The sequence below is a fragment of the Bombina bombina genome, chromosome 5, assembly GCF_027579735.1.
Source record: "Bombina bombina isolate aBomBom1 chromosome 5, aBomBom1.pri, whole genome shotgun sequence".
Lineage (NCBI taxonomy): Eukaryota > Metazoa > Chordata > Amphibia > Anura > Bombinatoridae > Bombina > Bombina bombina.
The window spans coordinates 858,765,284-858,784,995 of record NC_069503.1 but is presented as its reverse complement, the minus strand read 5'-3'; the positions used below and the strand labels follow the sequence as shown (position 1 = coordinate 858,784,995).

Below are 19,712 nucleotides of genomic sequence, written 5' to 3'. Positions count from 1 at the left end.
TCCATGCATGGAGAAATGTTTGTTATATGTGTGTTGTTTGTATTTGTCTTCTTTCTTTTTTGTACAATAAAAATTAAATAAAAAAAAAATAAAAAAAACCCTAATCTGCCCTTCCTAACATCACCGACACCTAACTTCAACTATTAACCCCTAATCTGCCGACCGGACCTCACCGCTACTCTAATAAATGTATTAACCCCTAAAGCTAAGTCTAACCCTAACACTAACACCCCCCTAAATTAAATATAATTTAAATCTAACGAAATAAATTAACTCTTATTAAAAAAATATTCCTATTTAAAGCTAAATACTTACCTGTAAAATAAACCCTAATATAGCTACAATATAAATAATAATTATATTGTAGCTATTTTAGGATTTATATTTATTTTACAGGCAACTTTGTATTTATTTTAACTAGGTACAATAGCTATTAAATAGTTAATAACTATTTAATAGCTACCTAATTAAAATAATTACAAAATTACCTGTAAAATAAATCCTAACCTAAGTTACAATTAAACCTAACACTACACTATCAATAAATTAATTACATAAAATACCTACAATTATCTACAATTAAATCTAACACTACACTATCAATAAATGAATTACATAAAATACCTACAATTATCTACAATTAAATCTAACACTACACTATCAATAAATTAATAACATAAAATACCTACAAATAAATACAATTAAATAAACTACAAAATAAAGTACAAAAATAAAAAAGAACTAAGTTACAAAAAATAAAAAAATATTTACAAACATTAGAAAAATATTACAACTATTATTTATTTTACAAATAAAAATAGAAAAGCTCTTTTACCTTACCAGCCCTTAAAAGGGCCTTTTGCGGGGCATGCCCCAAAGAATTCTGCTCTTTTGCCTGAAAAAAAACATACAATACCCCCCCAACATTACAACCCACCACCCACATACCCCTAATCTAACCCAAACCCCCCTTAAAAAACCTAACACTAAGCCCCTGAAGATCTCCCTACCTTGAGTCGTGTTCACCCAGCCAGGCACCGATGGACCAAAAGAAGACATCCGGAGCGGCAGAAGTCTTCATCCTATCTGGGCAGAAGAGGACATCCGGACCGGTAGACATCTTCATCCAAGCGGCATCTTCTATCTTCATCCATCCGGAGCGGAGCCATCTTCTTCCCAGCCGACGCGGATCCATCCTCTTCTACCGACGCCTACTCACCGAATGACGGTTCCTTTAAATGACGTCATCCAAGATGGCGTCCCTTGAATTCCAATTGGCTGATAGGATTCTATCAGCCAATCGGAATTAAGGTAGGAAAATTCTGATTGGCTGAATGGATCAGCCAATCAGATTGAGCTCACATTCTATTGGCTGTTCCGATCAGCCAATAGAATGCGAGCTCAATCTGATTGGCTGAATGGATCAGCCAATCGGATTGAACTTGAATCTGATTGGCTGATTCCATCGGCATTTGAGGGACGCCATCTTGGATGACGTCATTTAAAGGAACCGTCATTCGGTGAGTAGGCGTCGGTAGAAGAGGATGGATCCGCGTCGGCTGGGAAGAAGATGGCTCCGCTCCACTCCGGATGGATGAAGATAGAAGATGCCGCTTGGATGAAGATGTCTACCGGTCTGGATGTCCTCTTCTGTCCGGATAGGATGAAGACTTCTGCCGCTCCGGATGTCTTCTTTTGGTCCATCTGTGCCCGGCTGGGTGAACAAGACTCAAGGTAGGGAGATCTTCAGGGGCTTAGTGTTAGGTTTATTTAAGGGGGGTTTGGGTTAGATTAGGGGTATGTGGGTGGTGGGTTGTAATGTTGGGGGGTATTGTATGTTTTTTTTCAGGCAAAAGAGCAGAATTCTTTGGGGCATGCCCCGCAAAAGGCCCTTTTAAGGGCTGGTAAGGTAAAAGAGCTTTTCTATTCTTATTTTAGAATAGGGTAGGGCATTTTTTTATTTTGGGGGGCTTTGTTATTTTATTAGGGGGCTTAAAGTAGGTGTAATTAGCTTAAAATTGTTGTAATATTTTTCTAATGTTTGTAAATATTTTTTTATTTTTTGTAACTTAGTTCTTTTTTATCTTTTGTACTTTAGTTAGTTTATTTAATTGTATTTATTTGTAGGTATTTTATGTAATTAATTTATTAATAGTGTAGTGTTAGATTTAATTGTAGATAATTGTAGGTATTTTATTTAATTAATTTATTGATAGTGTAGTGTTAGGTTTAATTGTAATTTAGGTTAGGATTTATTTTACAGGTAATTTTGTAATTATTTTAACTAAGTAGCTATTAAATAGTTATTAACTATTTAATAGCTATTGTACCTGGTTAAAATAAATACAAAGTTGCCTGTAAAATAAATATAAATCCTAAAATAGCTACAATATAATTATTATTTATATTGTAGCTATATTAGGGTTTAATTTACAGGTAAGTATGTAGCTTTAATTAGGATTAATTTATTTAATAAGAGTTAATTTATTTTGTTAGATAAAAATTATATTTAATTTAGGGGGGTGGTAGTGTTAGGGTTAGACTTAGTTTTAGGGGTTAATAAATTTATTAGAGTAGCGGTAATCTAATCGGCAGATTAGGGGTTAATAGTTGAAGTTAGGTGTCGGTGATGTTAGGGAGGGCAGATTAGGGGTTAATACCATTTATTATAGGGTTATTGAGGCGGGAGTGAGGCGGATTAGGGGTTAATAACTTTATTATAGTAGCGGTGAGGTCCGGTCGGCAGATTAGGGGTTAATAATTGTAGGTAGGTGGCGGCGACATTGGGGGCGGCAGATTATGGGTTAATAAATATTATGTAGGGGTCGGCGGTGTTAGGGGCAGCAGATTAGGGGTACATAGGGATAACGTAGGTTGCGGCGGTGTGCGGTCAGCAGATTAGGGGTTAAAAAATTTAATAGAGTGGCGATGATGTGGGGGGGGGCCTCGGTTTAGGGGTACATAGGTAGTTAATGGGTGTTAGTGTACTTTAGAGCACAGTAGTTAAGAGCTTTATGAACCGGCATTAGCCCAGAAAGCTCTTAACTCCTGGCTTTTTGCTGCGGCTGGAGTCTTGTCGTTAGATTTCTAATGCTCACTTCAGCCATGACTCTAAATACCAGCGTTAGAAAGATCCCATTGAAAAGATAGGATACGCAATTGGCGTAGGGGGATCTGCGGTACGGAAAAGTCGCGGCTGCAAAGTGAGCGTTAGACCCTTTCCTGACTGACTCTAAATACCAGCGGTAGCCCAAAACCAGCGTAAGAAGCCCCTAACGCTGGTTTTGACGGCTAACGCCAAGCTCTAAATCTAGCCACTAGAATGTTAGAGATATTTTAGCTGGAGTTTAACTCTTCAGTTTTAATGAAGATAACGCTATAACTTAATTTTTAATGTAGCACTGAAATTCCAATTCCCTGCCCTGTGGCCACGCACTTTAAAAGTATTTTTATTAGTTGAGTTAACGGTTTCAACTGTTTTCCAATCAGCATTCTAGTCATACAGCACTTTTGTTGTAGAGCACAGATTGGAGAATATTTCAAACGATCAGCTCAACAAAAATATTACTTTTGAAGTAGGCAACCAGAGCACAAGGTTACAGCGCTACATTTAAAAAGTAGGTTAAGACTGAGTGCTCTTTTAAGGCTTTGTGCATTTGGGTGTACTTTAAAGCCTGGGTGCCTGTTCCTTAAAGACTGTGCATGGTGTGAGATGTTCCTTTAAGGCTGTGTGTGTGGTGCAAGTTGTCCCTTTAAACATTGTGAGTGCTTTGTGTGTGTGTGTGTGTGTGTGTATGTGCACCTGTCCCTTTAAGACAGAGTGTACCTTTAAAGGGACAGTACACTGTAAAATTGATTTTCCATAAATGTACTTTAAATGACTTGTTATACCAACTGCAGAGTATAAAATATTTGAGAAATTGCATTTTCGGATTTATTTGTGTATCTGAAGTAGCTGGTTTTGTGCTTTGAAACCACAGCCTATTACAATGGGTTGAGCTTCAGGTAATATCAGATCTCATTATGTTATCACTTTTATGTACACAGACTTGCTTCCTTATCTTATATTTGTCTGGAACACCAAAGCTCAATACATAGAGAGAACAATGGAAAATTATCATTTTATTACTTAACTATCATGCCCCCCACTGAGGGTGTAATCTCTTCTGCTGGCTGTGTTTACGTAGGCTTGTCAATAGCGTATACGCCGGTATCAAAACTTTCAGTATAGGTTGGGAAACCACAAGCTAAATCAGCTATTTTAAAATGCTGAAATATGAGTAAAGGAACTACTTGCAACCAATTTAATACATTCTAGCAGGTAAAAAGGATCATTGGGAATAATTTAAAGGGGAGAAAGTTTTTGGGTGAACTGTCCCTTTAAGGCTGTGTGTGTTGTAAAAGGTGCATGCTGTTATAGCTACCTTTAAGACTGTGCATGTAGTGTGAGTTTACCAACTAAAGGTTGTGTGTGCCTGCCCCTTTAAGACTGTGTGAGCAGGTGCCAAGCTGCCCTTTAAGGTTTGCACTGCGTGAACATTACTGTGATCTGTCCCTTTAGGATTGTGTGCGTGTGTTGCAAGTTGTTCCTTTAAAGGCTGTGGGTGCACTGCCCCTGTCCCTTTAAGACAGTGTGTCCCTTTAAGGTTGTGTGCATTACTTGTGGATACACACTGTTATCGCTCCATTTAAGACTGTGCATGTGGTGTGTATTTACCTTCTAAAGGTTTTGTGCCTGTCCCTTTAAGACTGTGTGTGCAGGTGCCAAGCTGCCCTTTAAGGTTGCACTGTGTGAACATTACTGTGATCTGTCTCATTAAGATTGTGCGTGTGGTGAAAGTTGTCCCTTTAAAGGCAGTGAGTTCTGTGTGTGTGTGCACATGCCACTGTCCATTTAAGACAGAGCATCTCTTTATAAGGACAGTCTGGTCAGAATTAAACTTTCATGATTCAGATAGGGCATGTCATTTTAAACAACTTTCCAATTTATTTTATCATCAAATTTGCTTTGTTCTCTTGATATTCTTTGTTGAATGCTAAACCTAGGTAGGCTCATATGCTAATTTCTAAGGCCTTGAAGGCTGCCTCTTATCTGAATGCATTTGACAGTTTTTCACAGATAGAAGGCGTTAGTTCATTTGTGCCATATAAATAACATTGTGCTCACGCCCGTGGAGTTACAATACGAGAGGGCACTGATTGACTAAAATGAAAGTCTGTCAAAAGGACTGAAATAAGGGGGCAGACTGTAGAGGCTTAGATACAAGGTAATCACAGAGTTAAAAAGTGCATTAATATAACTGTGTTGGTTATGTAAAACAGGGGAATGGGTATGGGATTATCCGTCTTTTTAAACAATAAATATTCCTTAATAGACTGTCCCTTTAAGGCTGTGTGCACTCCATGTTGATGTTTACTATTATCTCTCCCTTTAGTAATGTGAGTTTATCCACTAAAGTTTGTATGTTCCTACCCCTTTAAGACTGTTAACTAGTGCTGAGCTGCCCTCTAAGGCTGCGCTGTGTGAACATTACTGTGATCTGTCCCTTTCAGATTGAAGGTTGCCCTGTGTGAACTTTACTGTGATCTGTCCCTTTAAGACTGTGTGCGTGTGGTGCTAGTTGACCCTTTAAAGGCTATGTGTTTTTTTTCCTGTCCCTTTAAGACTGTGACCAGGCTGTTAGCTGCCCTTTAAGACTGCTGTGTGAACATTATTTTCTCAGCAGTTTGTACAGTAGGTACTGACAGGGCTGCTTTAAGTGTCTGCGTACAGTAAACAGTTACAAATCTATAAAAACCTGCAGAAATGAGAAATGTATAAAAACATGTAGGCTGAGGGTTTGGTACAATGTAGGGGAGCAGAGCTGGCTGACTGGGGAAAGTCTATGGGGAAAAGAAGGATTTTACACACCAATACATGGCTCCCCTTTTTGTTCCTGGAGACAGTAACACTGCAGCATTGTTGGTAGCCCTCATCTGAACCACCAGCCCATTTTTTAAAGTAAATTAATACTGTGTGGCAGAGGAAATCATTTAGAACACTAAACTCAGATTTTACCCCCTCTTTGTTCCAGGAGATACACAAACTGCAGTGTTGTTGGTAGCTTTCATTTGATCTTTCCATGCCAATTATTGCAGTGAAATTATTCTGTAAGGGAGAGAAAATAATACAGAATTCTAAACACAGATTTTTTATCCTAAACACAAATCTTTAGACAGCTTATTTTAAAGAGATCACTTAAACAGATGTGTGTGAGATTTGTATGTGCACCTTACAGAGTTTTGTGTGTTGCCAATATGTAGAGTGACAGGAGGGGAGGAGGAGGGGCTGTGAAACTAAATGCCTCCCGGGATTCATCCAGCCAGCGCCTTGTATTGTTATCAGTCTCTGAGCTGCCTGAGGAAGGAGGAGAGGAGGCGGAGGGAGCACGAAAGAAAGACAGACTGGAAAATAGTCACTGTGATGCTAAGTGGGAAAGTGCAGTGCAAGAGCTGTATGCATGAGGGTGCAGCACCAGCAGTTCATGCTTGGTGTGTGAAACTCACTGAGGACTTAATACAGCTTCTCATCTAAATCCTGGGCCAAGACCAAATGAATAATATATAGAAAAGTGCTTAAAAGGAGTACAAGCACATGCAACAATAGACTTCATCTAGAGCACATTGTCAGGATTATTGTTATTATTTCTCTGCAACATTCAGTACCATCATTCACTCTGGAATATAAAGTGTAAGGTGGGAGACAAAAGACAGAGGACCTCCAATGGGAGTCAGCGCATCATCGTTGCAAGTCTTTATGTAGAGGGGACGGATTGTCTCCGTTATCCAGTTACACCAACAGCACGCAGGCTTGGGGACTCCTCCCGGGGGGTGGGTGGGAACTGCAGGAGGATCCTTTGGAAATCACCCAAGCCTTGGCTTTTTTTAACCTCCTTCTGTCCCTATTAGCTGTTGCTGATTGCTTTTTGGGGCCACCATCATAAAAAAGATAAAGCAAGATCTGTGTGCTTGGACAATATATTTTCTAATTCTTAATCATTCCTGAAGCCATCGTATTCCAGACCTAATCCTCACAACACCATGTGCCGGAAAGCCACGAGAGAGAGGTTCCTGATGCCGACCCTCAGCATCCTAGCGGCCCTGATGCTGCACCAGGTAATAACTAACACAGAGGCTTGTGCCAGAGAATAGCAGGGGCACTGTGCTGCATTAAAGACAGCACACTCCCAATGTGATCCCTGGGAAAGACACAACAACACAGGCAATACATATTAATACTGCTGCAGGATTGTTATATCAGGCAAATAATGACCTAAAGGGGCCTGGGTAACAAAAATACATTATTACTAGCACATTAGTATCTGTGGTGCCTTTGTATATACTGATCCATGCATATTAGGGCTTTGTATATACTGATCCATGCATATTAGGGCTTTGTATATACTGATCCATGCATATTAGGGCTTTGTATATACTGATCCATGCATATTAGGGCTTTGTATATACTGATCCATGCATATTAGGGCTTTGTATATACTGATACATGCATATTAGGGCTTTGTATATACTGATCCATGCATATTAGGGCTTTGTATATACTGATCCATGCATATTAGGGCTTTGTATATACTGATCCATGCATATTAGGGCTTTGTATATACTGATCCATGCATATTAGGGCTTTGTATATACTGATACATGCATATTAGGGCTTTGTATATACTGATCCATGCATATTAGGGCTTTGTATATACTGATCCATGTGCAGGTGCTGGTGTATAACGGTTTGACTAGCACTGCTATTTCAGAGGGAGCTTTGCACAAGGTGGCAGGGATTGCAAGATGTCATATATTTAACTCACTGCCATTATTAAGCCAGAAGTCGAATGGTTTAGGGAGGTGGGTGCATGCGGCGGACATTCAGCAGCCGGGTCGTCTCTTGCCAGGGGCGGCCGAGTTGAACATGAGGACCGGAGGACCGGTACATGATCGGATCTGCAGGGGCTTCGGCGCCTCAGTGAGCAGCTGCAGCTAGCCAAGTGTTCATGTATAGCCATTTTTAATTAGGCCTGTCAAGGTTAGCTAATTTATAGCCAGCTCATCTCCTTCCTGTGGCATTCATCTCAGCTTTTGTCATGAATATTCTGTTAACTCCCTGTTTGCCATATAAATATCACAATAATGTAACAAAGAATGATGTGAGATAGCTGCACTCAAGTCTGTGCACTTGTTAGTGGGTCCCTGCGGCTGTCAGCTCCCCCTTTCCTCTATCCGGCTTGTAGCAGGTGACGCTCAGATTAAAAAGAGTCTGTTTATACCAATAAAATGTGTTTCATTCACAATGCGCAGAACTCTCTCGTTCTCACAAGGTTAAATGCACTAGTTATAGTCGCCTAAACTCTAGAAAGGATTTGGGTTGGTATTCTGTATGTATAAAATATTTTTGGTGGGTTTACACTGATTACTATATGATGTGTGTTGATATTTATTTATTTCTAAAGCATTCCTCACATTCTGTAACACTGAATGACTCAAAACAGCTTTATTCATAGCCCTAAAATGAGTCCATACATTTCACTTTATCCCAGCCATTACCACTTGGCACATTATAGTTTGGTTATCTATGTTGAATGCCCTTTAGTATGTTCACTGTTATAAAGTATAATATTAATAGTCTCTTAATTGAAAACAGTATTTAGAGGTGGGCAAAACTCTTTAACTGTTTGGCTGCCAGAGAAAGCTGCAGTACTTAGGTAGCCAGTGTTAGTAACCCTTAATGTTAAAGGCCACTATACCAGCCAAGAGATTAATGAACAAACTCTCAGACTTTTCTTCACAATGTCATTTACCCAAGAGACACTTCTTGAAATTGTAGCAGCTTTATTATAAACATGTATTATTTAAATATAGCAGCTATTTGGATGGGTTGACATTCTTGAAAGTAAAAAGTGTCAACAAATGTAAATTCATAAATCTGTTATTCAGAGGTTAATCTAAAATAGAGCATAATGGGGATAAAATGAAGGCTCATGGCAACTGCTGCACAGATGGTGGAGATCATCATTGCTTAATTCTGTTTTCTGTGGGTTGGAGGGATCTCCTCAATCCATCTCTAAATCCATGACCCAATATTCTTAAATATAATTTACCAGTTTCTATTTATCACCTTATTGTGAGAATAACCATCAATTGTATGGTGTATATAGGCAATTACATGATGTTAATCAAGGTCCAGTTATGTTTATTTTTCTTTAGAAAGACACATGATAAATATGGTTTTGCACTTTTTAGGGGAGGAGGTCCTATGACTGTCTAGTTCTTTGTACATTCAAGCATGTTTGCTGTGAAGCTCCTCTTTGTGTGTTTTACGTGGTAACAAAAGAGTGATGGGAGTGGTCTCTCTTTAGGAAAATGTGTATTTTTTGCAATACCTAATTTCTAAATTCTTTCTGCTTTTTAATATTTTTTAATTAAAACTTATTTTCTGTTCTAATTGTTGCATTTTCTTGCATATATATATATATATATATATATATATATATATATATATATATATATATATATATATATATATATATACAGTCAATGTGCATCCTATTTGCAGCCTTTAAATGTCTGTTTTGTACTTAATTCTGGATAAAAGCAAAACATCTTTTCTAACAAAGAATATAACAGAATACTGTTATACCTTTAATAACTGGAAAAAACAAACAAACAAAAAAAGGTTTCAGAAATCTGAGGTCCTTTTTAGATAGAGTCAAGTGGATAACTCAATGTATTTTTCTCACTTTTTATTTCTGCATCTACATGCAATGCCTTATTCTGTTTAGTTCTTACTGGTATGCAGAGTTACTGTCCATGGTGTTTAAACTGGAGCCTGCAGAGCCGTGGGGATTACTTACAGTCTGTCTCCAGGTTTTACATAGTCTTTAAGCTCTATACAATATGCTGACCTGCTTCCTGCATTTATATTTAATAATTGTGTCTCTTTATATTTAAACAAATATATGTGTGTGTTTATGTGTATGTGTATATATATATATATATATATATACATTTATATATATATATATATATATATATATATATACACATTTATATATACATATATATATATATATATATATATATATATATATATATATATATATATATATATATATTTAATGGCAGCATATGGGATCTTATAAGATACCACTAGAAGCTCACCCATCTCTATATGTTTTTATGAGATTTACACTTCCTCTGGAATAAGATATTTCCCGAATGAATGCTGAATAGAACAAGCCACTAAAACCGCATATTACTAACTCACCAAACCCATATATTTCCCAAGTGAGAAGAGAATCAGCTATTTTCATTTGTGTGACTGAGGTACTGTAAATTATGTTTAGTGCTCTGTGCAGTCATTGTATGCATTCTCCTTTTTAGTTTTTGCAGTAGTGTTACATAGAATCCTCTTTTGGTTTTTGTTCTGTCAAAGCTGGTTGCCTAAGCTCGTAAAAAGGTTCCTAAATGTATCATTATAAGGTATTTTATTGATATAAATTCATTATGATTACTTCAAAAGATGGAATTTTCTTTATCCTTTTACCAGCATAATTGCAATCATATTTAAATAATGACACTGGACCATTGTTTTTAAATTAAGAATGGAATACATACAAGTTGCCCTAGAAATCAGCCTTTTTTTTTTCTTTCTTATTTTTACCAGACTGAACTAGGAACCTCTTTCAGACTCTGCTCTTCTGACAGAGAGCTTCTGTCAACTTTGTGTGGGAATTGGTTCATGGGAAATCCTACCCTGTGCTGCATATCATTTTGCTATTTTCACTTGAGAGAAAAAAGTGTTTAGCTTACAATGATCTGTATTCTTCACTAAAAATGTTAACTTCATTTCTTTATGTTTTATATAGCATAACCCATGTCCTAAGAAAAAAATGGAATCTCAGTAGATTTAATTATTGTACACTATTTTGTCATTATAGAGTATATTAGACAATATCTAATTTGCAGATGTGTATTTTTAATCAATAATTATTGAGATATTTATAAAGATTTGAAATCATTTAAACACGTTTCTAAAAAACAAAAAAAACAACTATAGGTTCTTAGAATTAATGCATTTTATTTGGATGAATTTTGTTAGTGGTGAAAGCTTGTTGGTAAATTTTAAGCCTTTATGTTGGGTAATTTTTACGTTTCATGCAAGAGAGACAGGAAATAAGATTGTTTTTATTCGTATCAGGGGCATCAGTAACATTTCAGCTGTGGAATTTAATTTCCTCTTTGTGTTTTAGTGTTCTTATTGGCTTATGTCTTGTAACAAAACTTGAGCTTACATCTATAAATGTTTTCCTTAATAATGTATGTTCTGATTTTTTTATGTGACATGGAAAATTGTATTCCAATTGAAAAGCTTATTACAGAATTTACAAAAATACATATAGACAATAATGAATATTTTATTTAAACAACAGAAAATCTTTTCAATAAGAGTAGAATTGACCCAATAATTTCTTACTGCAGAAAATTAAAGAGAGAGAAAAAAGGGGGTAGGGGTGATTTACTATTTATTCAGGACAGCCAGGCTTATTTTTTTTTTTAGTTGCCATGTCATTATTTTATATAGAAATCTAGGTGGAAGAACCCAAAAATGTAACCAGGCCTAGAACTTAGGAGCCCAGGTTCCCTACCTCATGCCCATACATAAGGCATGGTACAATGCAGAAGGTATTCAGTGCCTTTTATTTTATATGTGTGCAATTGTACCCTATATTTCTTTGCATAAATGTTTTGTAGATGATCCATTTATATAGCCCATCTGGAGTGTTTTTGTAACAATGTATAATTTTGCTTAGTTTTAGATAACATTATGCTGATTTTCAGACACCTAACCAAGCCCCAAAGTTTCAAATGTATACTGATGTCTACAGACTACTGGTTATGTAATTGGTCTTTTCATATGCAGGGGATGGGAAGGGGGGTAGTGTCTGCTATTCCTTCTTTCCCAGCCCCTTTTAGTGGATGTCCCTGTTTAAAGGGATACAAACCCCTTTTTTTTTTCCTTTCATGATCCAGATAGAGCATGCATTTACTCCTATTATCTACCTGAATCATGAAAGAAAAAATGTGGGTTTCATATTCCTTTAACCACATCAACACTGCTAAATTGGGAGCATCTAAGTAAGTTTTAAATGCTTTTATATTGGATTTTTATATCAGTATCTGTTCATATTCCTCTTTATAGTAGTGATTATTACATGCAGTTTTATGAAAATTGTTTTTTTACTGTCCATTTAACATTTATTTTATATGCATTAAACAGTAGAATATCATACTTTGTATATACATTTTGCTCATTATGTGTTAATAAAATATAATTTATTTTATATTCTAAAAATGTGACCTTTCTGCATTATTTTTTTAAAGGGACAAAAATGACCTTTATTGTTTATTTGTATTGTTTAAAAATATAGATATTCATTGTATTAGCCATTCCCCAGTTTTGCACAGGTAGCAGGGTCATTGTAATATACCTTCAACCTCTCTGATTACCTTGTATCTAAGCCTCTTTTGACAGCCCCCTGATCACATGGCTTTTTATTTATTATCTATTGAGTTGCAGTTTAGCCAATAACTCATAAACGACTCCACGGACGTGAGCACAATGTTATCTATATGGCCCACATGAACTAGCCTTGTCTTATTGTGAAAAGCAAATAAAAAAAACATGTGATAAGAGGCTGTCTGTAGTGCTTAGAAACAGGCAGACATTTAGAGATTTAAATGTTATAAATTATATTAATATAACAATGTTCAATGTTGGTTGTGCAAAGCTGGGTAATGGGTAGTAAAGGGGTTATCTGTCTTTTTAAACAATAACAATGTTGGTGTTGACTGTCCCTTTAAGTATTAGTCCCCATTACTGCATTAAAGATAATTATATAATTTTATAGCAAATATGTAGTCCCTGGCTCACCTATATTATTTTTTTAGTTTTGTTTTCTAGGATAGAAATGGGACCTGAAGTAAAAGGTAATTAAAGTGAAAGTAAATTTTAGCCCTTTACAACACATCCAAGTATTGTATACATTCCAAATAGTAGGATCGCTATTTTTTTTTTTCTTCATTATGTGAATTTTGACTTTTAATTAAAATTTTATTTCTTCTAACCTTATCCGCCATGCTCCGCCCATCTTAGACTTCCTATGTTTCTGTGTTTAGATGTATAGAGCGGTCCCACCCGCTCTATACGTATGTAAAATGCGCGTTCACAAGCAAAGAACGCATTGCGCATGGGCGAATCGTAGATCTTACCATTAATGCGCATGCGATTTTGTGATGAGCCTCTTTACAACGCGCATGCATGAATGCGTCCTTGGCTGTTATAAAACAAAAAGGTGTGCGCATGCGCGAATCGTGAACGGGCGTCCTACATAACGAGCACAAACAAGATTTGCCGCATGCGCAATTGAACACATAGGCGGATGACGTCGGCTCATGGCCGCCTATCGGCCAGAAAGTCAATTGGTCGACCGATGAACGTGATCAGGAAGTAAAATGAGAGGAGAAAAACGGGTTGAATTGTAAGTAGTAAAATATTGAGTTTATTTGCGGCGAAAATGGCATTTGCATGCAAATTTGTACAAACTCATGAATGAAACTCCTATTTATTTTAAATGAACTATGTAACTGAGGAGAGGGGACCACATAACTTTACTTTCACTTTAAAGTAATTTTCTTAAAACAGATTTCACAGAAGAATGTCTATTTTTTATATATTTATAATGGTAATTATTTATTTGTTTGTTTCTCTGTTATTGCTGGTAAAGTCAGAAATAAACAGACGTTAGAGTTAACATTATCAGCTGGAACAGTTATTTCAAGAGTTTTGTGAAAGTAAAACCCACCAGTTGACCATATGGCACTGGTGTTTATGGAAAACTGATCCTATATAGCACAAGTGTTTGCTGCTAATTGCATCTGTGTTCACACATTAGCAAATCTACCTGTGAAAGACCAGATGATATATGTAAAGTTGCACTACTTTTATTTACTATTGTTTCACATACATATAGTGACATATTTCAGAACTTTACGTTAAATATTTCTATTATAGATAAAATCCATAGCTTTGGTTTTAAGAATTTTGTTAGGTCTGTTAAAAGACCATCAAATACAGTAGAATTGCATAATCAACACATGCATAATAAAAGGAAAATGCAAAAATACTTAGGGGTCTATTTATTAATGTGCGAGTGGACATGATACGATGTGGCGTTTCATGTCCATCACACATCGATAAATGCCAACAGCATACTCTGTCGGCATTTATCATTGCACAAGCAGTTCATTGCACAAGCAGTTCTTGTGTTCGCGGCCTCAGAGCAGGCGGACAAGATATGGAACAGCGGTCTTTATGGAGCTATAGAGCATACGGAGCTTGATAAATTGGCCCCTTAGTCTGAATTTCAAATGAGTAGTAGATTTCCAAGTTAGTTCCTTATTTTCATGCCCTGCATCATTTCTCTAACACCTGAGACCTCATATCTTTAAGCCCTTATAACTTTTTTGGGCAATATTCTTTTTTTTTAAATCATGTTTATCAATAGTGTTATTATGATTGTAACTGTACTTTTCAATATATTTTTGTTGTGTCTTGTACCAAATTTTAGTCTCGCGTAATAGTTAACCAGAGCTCTGAGGTTGTGGTAATTATTCTAGTGTAAATCGTAATTGTGTTCCCCTTTACTTTCAACTTGTAATACGAGTGATCCTTCCAACACGCGCAAACAGCCGCAATTAATTGGATATTGCTTGCGCAAAACAGTTAGAGCACCACTCTTAATCTGGCCCTGTGTGTATACAGAGAACAAAATGTAATAAAAGTTTGATAATTTTGAGAACTCTTTAAATAGTTGAACAATATGTGAATGACATTGTTGGAGTGTCTTAACTTCAGTGAAGATTTACACGGTGATGCTAACTGAAGTATTGTGCTGTATGGTGCAGACAGCATTCTAATAGCGTGTTTGTGGTACACGTCTGCTCTCATTTGCCGTAGCTATTCTTACTTCACCATTATAAGCATCTGAACTAGAAACTCAATCTCTTTTTATGATTTTAAGACCAAAGACTGCAAACAAACCTTCCCCTCATAATCTCCTTAATGCCAAATGGTAATTTATAGCTTGTCTTAATGATGTTTGTTTATTTAGGTTTCTTGAAATATTTATTACAACTTGAAATGTTTAGATCAAAAGCATGATATATAGTAGCAATATTGACATAAACAGCTGTGTTGTTGAGCATATACAACATTTGTATATAAACGTTTAGTTATCTTGTCCTAATATTCTAAATTAAAGTAAAAGTTCATATAGCGCATACATAGAAGTAGATTAGATTTATCAAGCAGTGGATGCTGCAATCTACCCCTGAAGTTTCAAGTTCGCCGGAAATTTAAGTTAAGAAGCAGCGGTCATAAGCCGCTGCTTCTTAACTCATCCACCATCTCTGTTGTGGCGGACTACAATCATCCCGATCCAATCAGGATGATTGACAACCCCTGCTAGTGGCTGATTGCAAGGGGCAGCATTGCACAAGCATTTCACCAGAAATGTCACCAGAATGCTTGTGCAATGTTAAATGCCGACATCATATGCATCCGGCATATAGCGATATTGGGCGGAAATCATGTTTCGGCCTTTTAGGAGGCATCGACTTTGTGACAAACCAGCCTGAGTTTCTACTTACATATGGTGAGCACTTTTTCTTTTAGTTTTTGTGCATCCGTTTGTTTTTTCTTTTTACAGGTATTCCCAAACGTCCCTGGTTAGCTCCGGATCTGAAGCCTTTTTCAAGCATCTCCAACTGCTGGATTGTTCTTCATTGGACTCTCATTTGGGACTATTTTTTCTTATATCATTCTGGGACATATTGTTGTTTTCTTTCTCTTGGGACGTCCCCTCCATAAATCCTTATTTGGTTTTTAGGGCCCTGTGAGGTCCATTATGTACATCTGAGTTCAGATTAATATTTATTGTTCTTTTATATTGCTTCCTGTTATAAGTTTTTATGTTGGATTAAATCAGTTTTCTATGAATCAGTTTTTATGCTGGATTTAATTAGTCTTTTACAACCATTTTTTACAACCATTTCATATTGTTTCTTATAAATATTATAGCATACTGACACTTTGCATTCATACCTATATGTACTCAGTAACCCTTTATGCATTCATTTTTTTTTGTCCTACTGAATATTTGCACTTATTTCCATTCAGTTATATCGTACATACCCTAGTAATGGTTATATTTGTCTGAGTACCCTCTCTATAGCACACTTAAGCCCCTATTTTGGTGGTGCTCCTATACCTCCCCTTACTTGTTCTAAATATAATATCATCCTGATAGGTGATCGCTATCCTATAGTGAGCTTGTGTGCCTTCTCTTTTGGCGCAGACTACTACATATTTTTCTTCTCAATGTTAAATGCTGAAAGCATTTAGCGATGTTGGGCGGACATGATTTGCTGAAAGCATTTAGCGATGTTTGGCGGACATGATTCGCTACAGCCAATCACAAGAGACAAATGTGTTCAGGCACCAATCAGCAGCTAGCTCCCACTAGTGCATTCTTTTTCAACAAGGGATACTAAGAGTGCAAAGTACATTTGAAAATAGAAATTAATTTAAAAGTGTCTTAAAATGACATGCTCTATCTGAATCGTTTAAGTTTACTTTTGACGTTTCTATCCCTTTAAGTTTGTGGAATTATTTGTTTTGTATGCCTAACTTTCATTTCAGAAGCAAATAAATTACACCACTTAACCTGAATATCCAAAAACTATTTCTTATAATGCTTATGTTCTTTTCAAATGTTTTAGTTTAATTTGATAGTCCTGGATGCTGTCAGTTTTCCTTTAGCTGTTGACGTCTGAGGAAAAAAAAAATAGCTAATGCTTTTATATAAAACTGTCACTATATTGAAATTGTTGTTTTACAACCTGTATCCTGTACTTATTTGCTGTTTTTTTATATATATATTTATATATACTTGTGGCAAAAAATGGCAGCAGCCTTATTGAAAATGTGTTTGCTGAAATATTTTTCTCCTTATTGAATTTTTAATGAAGAAGAATTTAGGGACACAGTGACTTTTTTGTTTTCAGAAAACTTGTAAAAAAAAAAAATAGCAGACATGAATGGGTAAAATAACTTTATTCAATCCTTTGTGCCTTGGGTTTTTAGAGCATTGAATTATATTGAACATTTCTTTAAAAACAACATTTCACACTTATGTACAGTGCAGTGGTTTCATGCACATTTAACCCTACATTACAAGTGGAGCACAAAATATTAGCACTATTGTGCTTCTATTTATTATAAGTCCAAATTTATTTATATTGATTGATTGATAGTCTAGGGGGTGCTAACATGTGCATGATGGAAAGCTCAGGTGCATTAAATACATAATATAACAGACCTCTATGGAGCCACATCCTAAAATTACGTTGGATATCGCTCAAGCGCTAAGCTAATTGTGCACAAGTAGAGGTGTTCTTTATGAAGTCCTTTGCTTTAGTGTTGATTATATAATGGTTTACATAAAATAGGGTGTGGTAAACTAAGCGCTATAGAGTCCTAAAGCTCACCTCCTAAAAGGTCCCCTAGCGGGCTATAAGATACAAAATTGTGGATATCGAAGGGAGCGCTTAAAGCTTAATAGGAAGCAAAATAAAAAGGCATATAACTAAGATGATTAGAAATATGATTAAAATGACCTCAGTTTATGATTTAATGCATCCAATAATAACATATGAATAATTACGATTAAAAGTAGCATGGATCCATGGTACATACAGAATAAAATATACAGATTAAAATATAATAAAAACAAATGAATGACGTCTTACTATAATGATGTTCAGATCTGAAACATATAGGCAAATAAGCAGCAATATCGGTAAACAGTGTACAGTTTGTGCAATATAATGTCTATAACATGATTTGGTACCAATAACTCCAAAACAAATGTGAATCCAAAAAACTGTGAGTCCAAAAAAAGGTGTTCAAAAAAAGTCTCAAATAAGTCTCAAAAGGTGTCCACAATGATAATCACTTCTTAAAATTAAAAATAAAAATAAAAATAGAAATCCATTCGTAAACGGGTGTCCAAAATTCACAAAGGTGTGTTCAAAGTAGTTCGGCAAACAGTGTTGCAATCAAATAGTGGCAATATGTCTTGTGACAAATGTTGTGATAAAAGATAGTGTCTAAAAGGGTATATAGTGTGTATCTAAACAATAAAAAATCCTCAGTGAAAAAATGTGGAAATCAACCTAAACTAGTGTTCAATGGCTAAAAGCCGGTGGGACCAATATAAAAATTCTTGACCTGTAAAAGAAAACAAACAAACAATGGTGCAATAAGTTTTTACACTTATCTGATAATAGGAAATAAGCTTACCAGTATGTCTACACGTTTCGGCCTATATCAAGGCCTTTCTCAAGACTATACTGTATATTGATAAACTGGAAGCTTATATAGGGTCCCAAATACTATGATTGGATCCTAGTTTGGCGGCAAAAATCTATGGGAAACCTCTTCCTGTTGTTTCTAGTGGATTATGGGTAATGGTCCGTGTTTTTGTAAAGTGCTTTTTAACCCTAGTGATTTGTTCCTATTCTTATGATCTGTTATAATCATTATTCCTAGTTGATATTATACCATAAGATTCTTATGTGGATTTCGATTATTTTGGTGTGTCATTTTATTTTTTATATATTTCACTGCCGATCGGAATATCTGGTACTTCCGGTTTCGGCTTGTTTACTTCCTGTTTGGATATTTCTTTGTCACTTCCGGTATCGGGAATGACGTATTTTGCGTCATTTCCGGTTTCGATTCCGGTATTTGTTTAGGCATCAAGTAATAACCATCTGTCACTATTATTGACAGGTAGTGCAGAATCGTGGGTTTGTGTTACAATCAACTTAGTAATTTTTGCGGAGCGGCTCTTTTTAACCCAGGGGTCAAATTAATAAGAAATATAATATATATCTATTTAGTATTAGCATAAAATGTGTGCTAATATACAGGGAAGTCTCTAGATTAAAATGAAATGTTTTAAAATATGTGTCGAAAGGCTTAGAAAAAACATATATGATACATGTGCAAACAGTCATTCTGTTATAAAGTGGAAACTTATCCTAATCGTCTCAAGGATATAGATGACAGTGAATTGATTTGTTATTCTACAAATATCTAATAAGTAGTTTCTGATCGATCTAAAAAGCCATGAATAAAATTGTCTCAAATTATTTGCGAAGTAGAGTTTAGATTATTAAAATGCTTTTTATGGTGTTTTTTATGGAGTTCCAAATCATCTTCTCTCCCTAAGATCTTATACATATCTAAGGGTAGTTATGTCTATAAGAGGGTAAAATGTAAAAAACTTTTATAAAAAACATAATCTTATAAAATATATATAGTGTTTTACAACTGTTGTTTGTAAAAACGTTTTTTATAAGAATATGTTTTTTAAAAAAGTTTTTTACATTTTACCCTCTTATAGACATAACTACCCTTAGATAAGTATAAGATCTTAGGGAGAGAAGATGATTTGGAACTCCATAAAAAACACCATAAAAAACATTTTAATAATCTAAACTCTAATTCGCAAATAATTTGAGACAATTTTATTCAT

General features: G+C 35.6%; 1 protein-coding gene across 1 annotated transcript in view; it reads left to right on the top strand.

Moving 5' to 3' along the window:
* Positions 1-6,413: 6,413 nt before the first annotated feature.
* Positions 6,414-19,712, top strand: part of CDH2 (cadherin 2) — a 321,339-nt gene continuing 308,040 nt past the window's right edge. Inside the window, exon 1 of the mRNA XM_053714996.1 lies at positions 6,414-7,155. Coding sequence (XP_053570971.1) covers positions 7,081-7,155 — 75 coding nt within the window. The 5' untranslated portion in view covers positions 6,414-7,080. The remainder of the gene's footprint in view (positions 7,156-19,712) is intronic.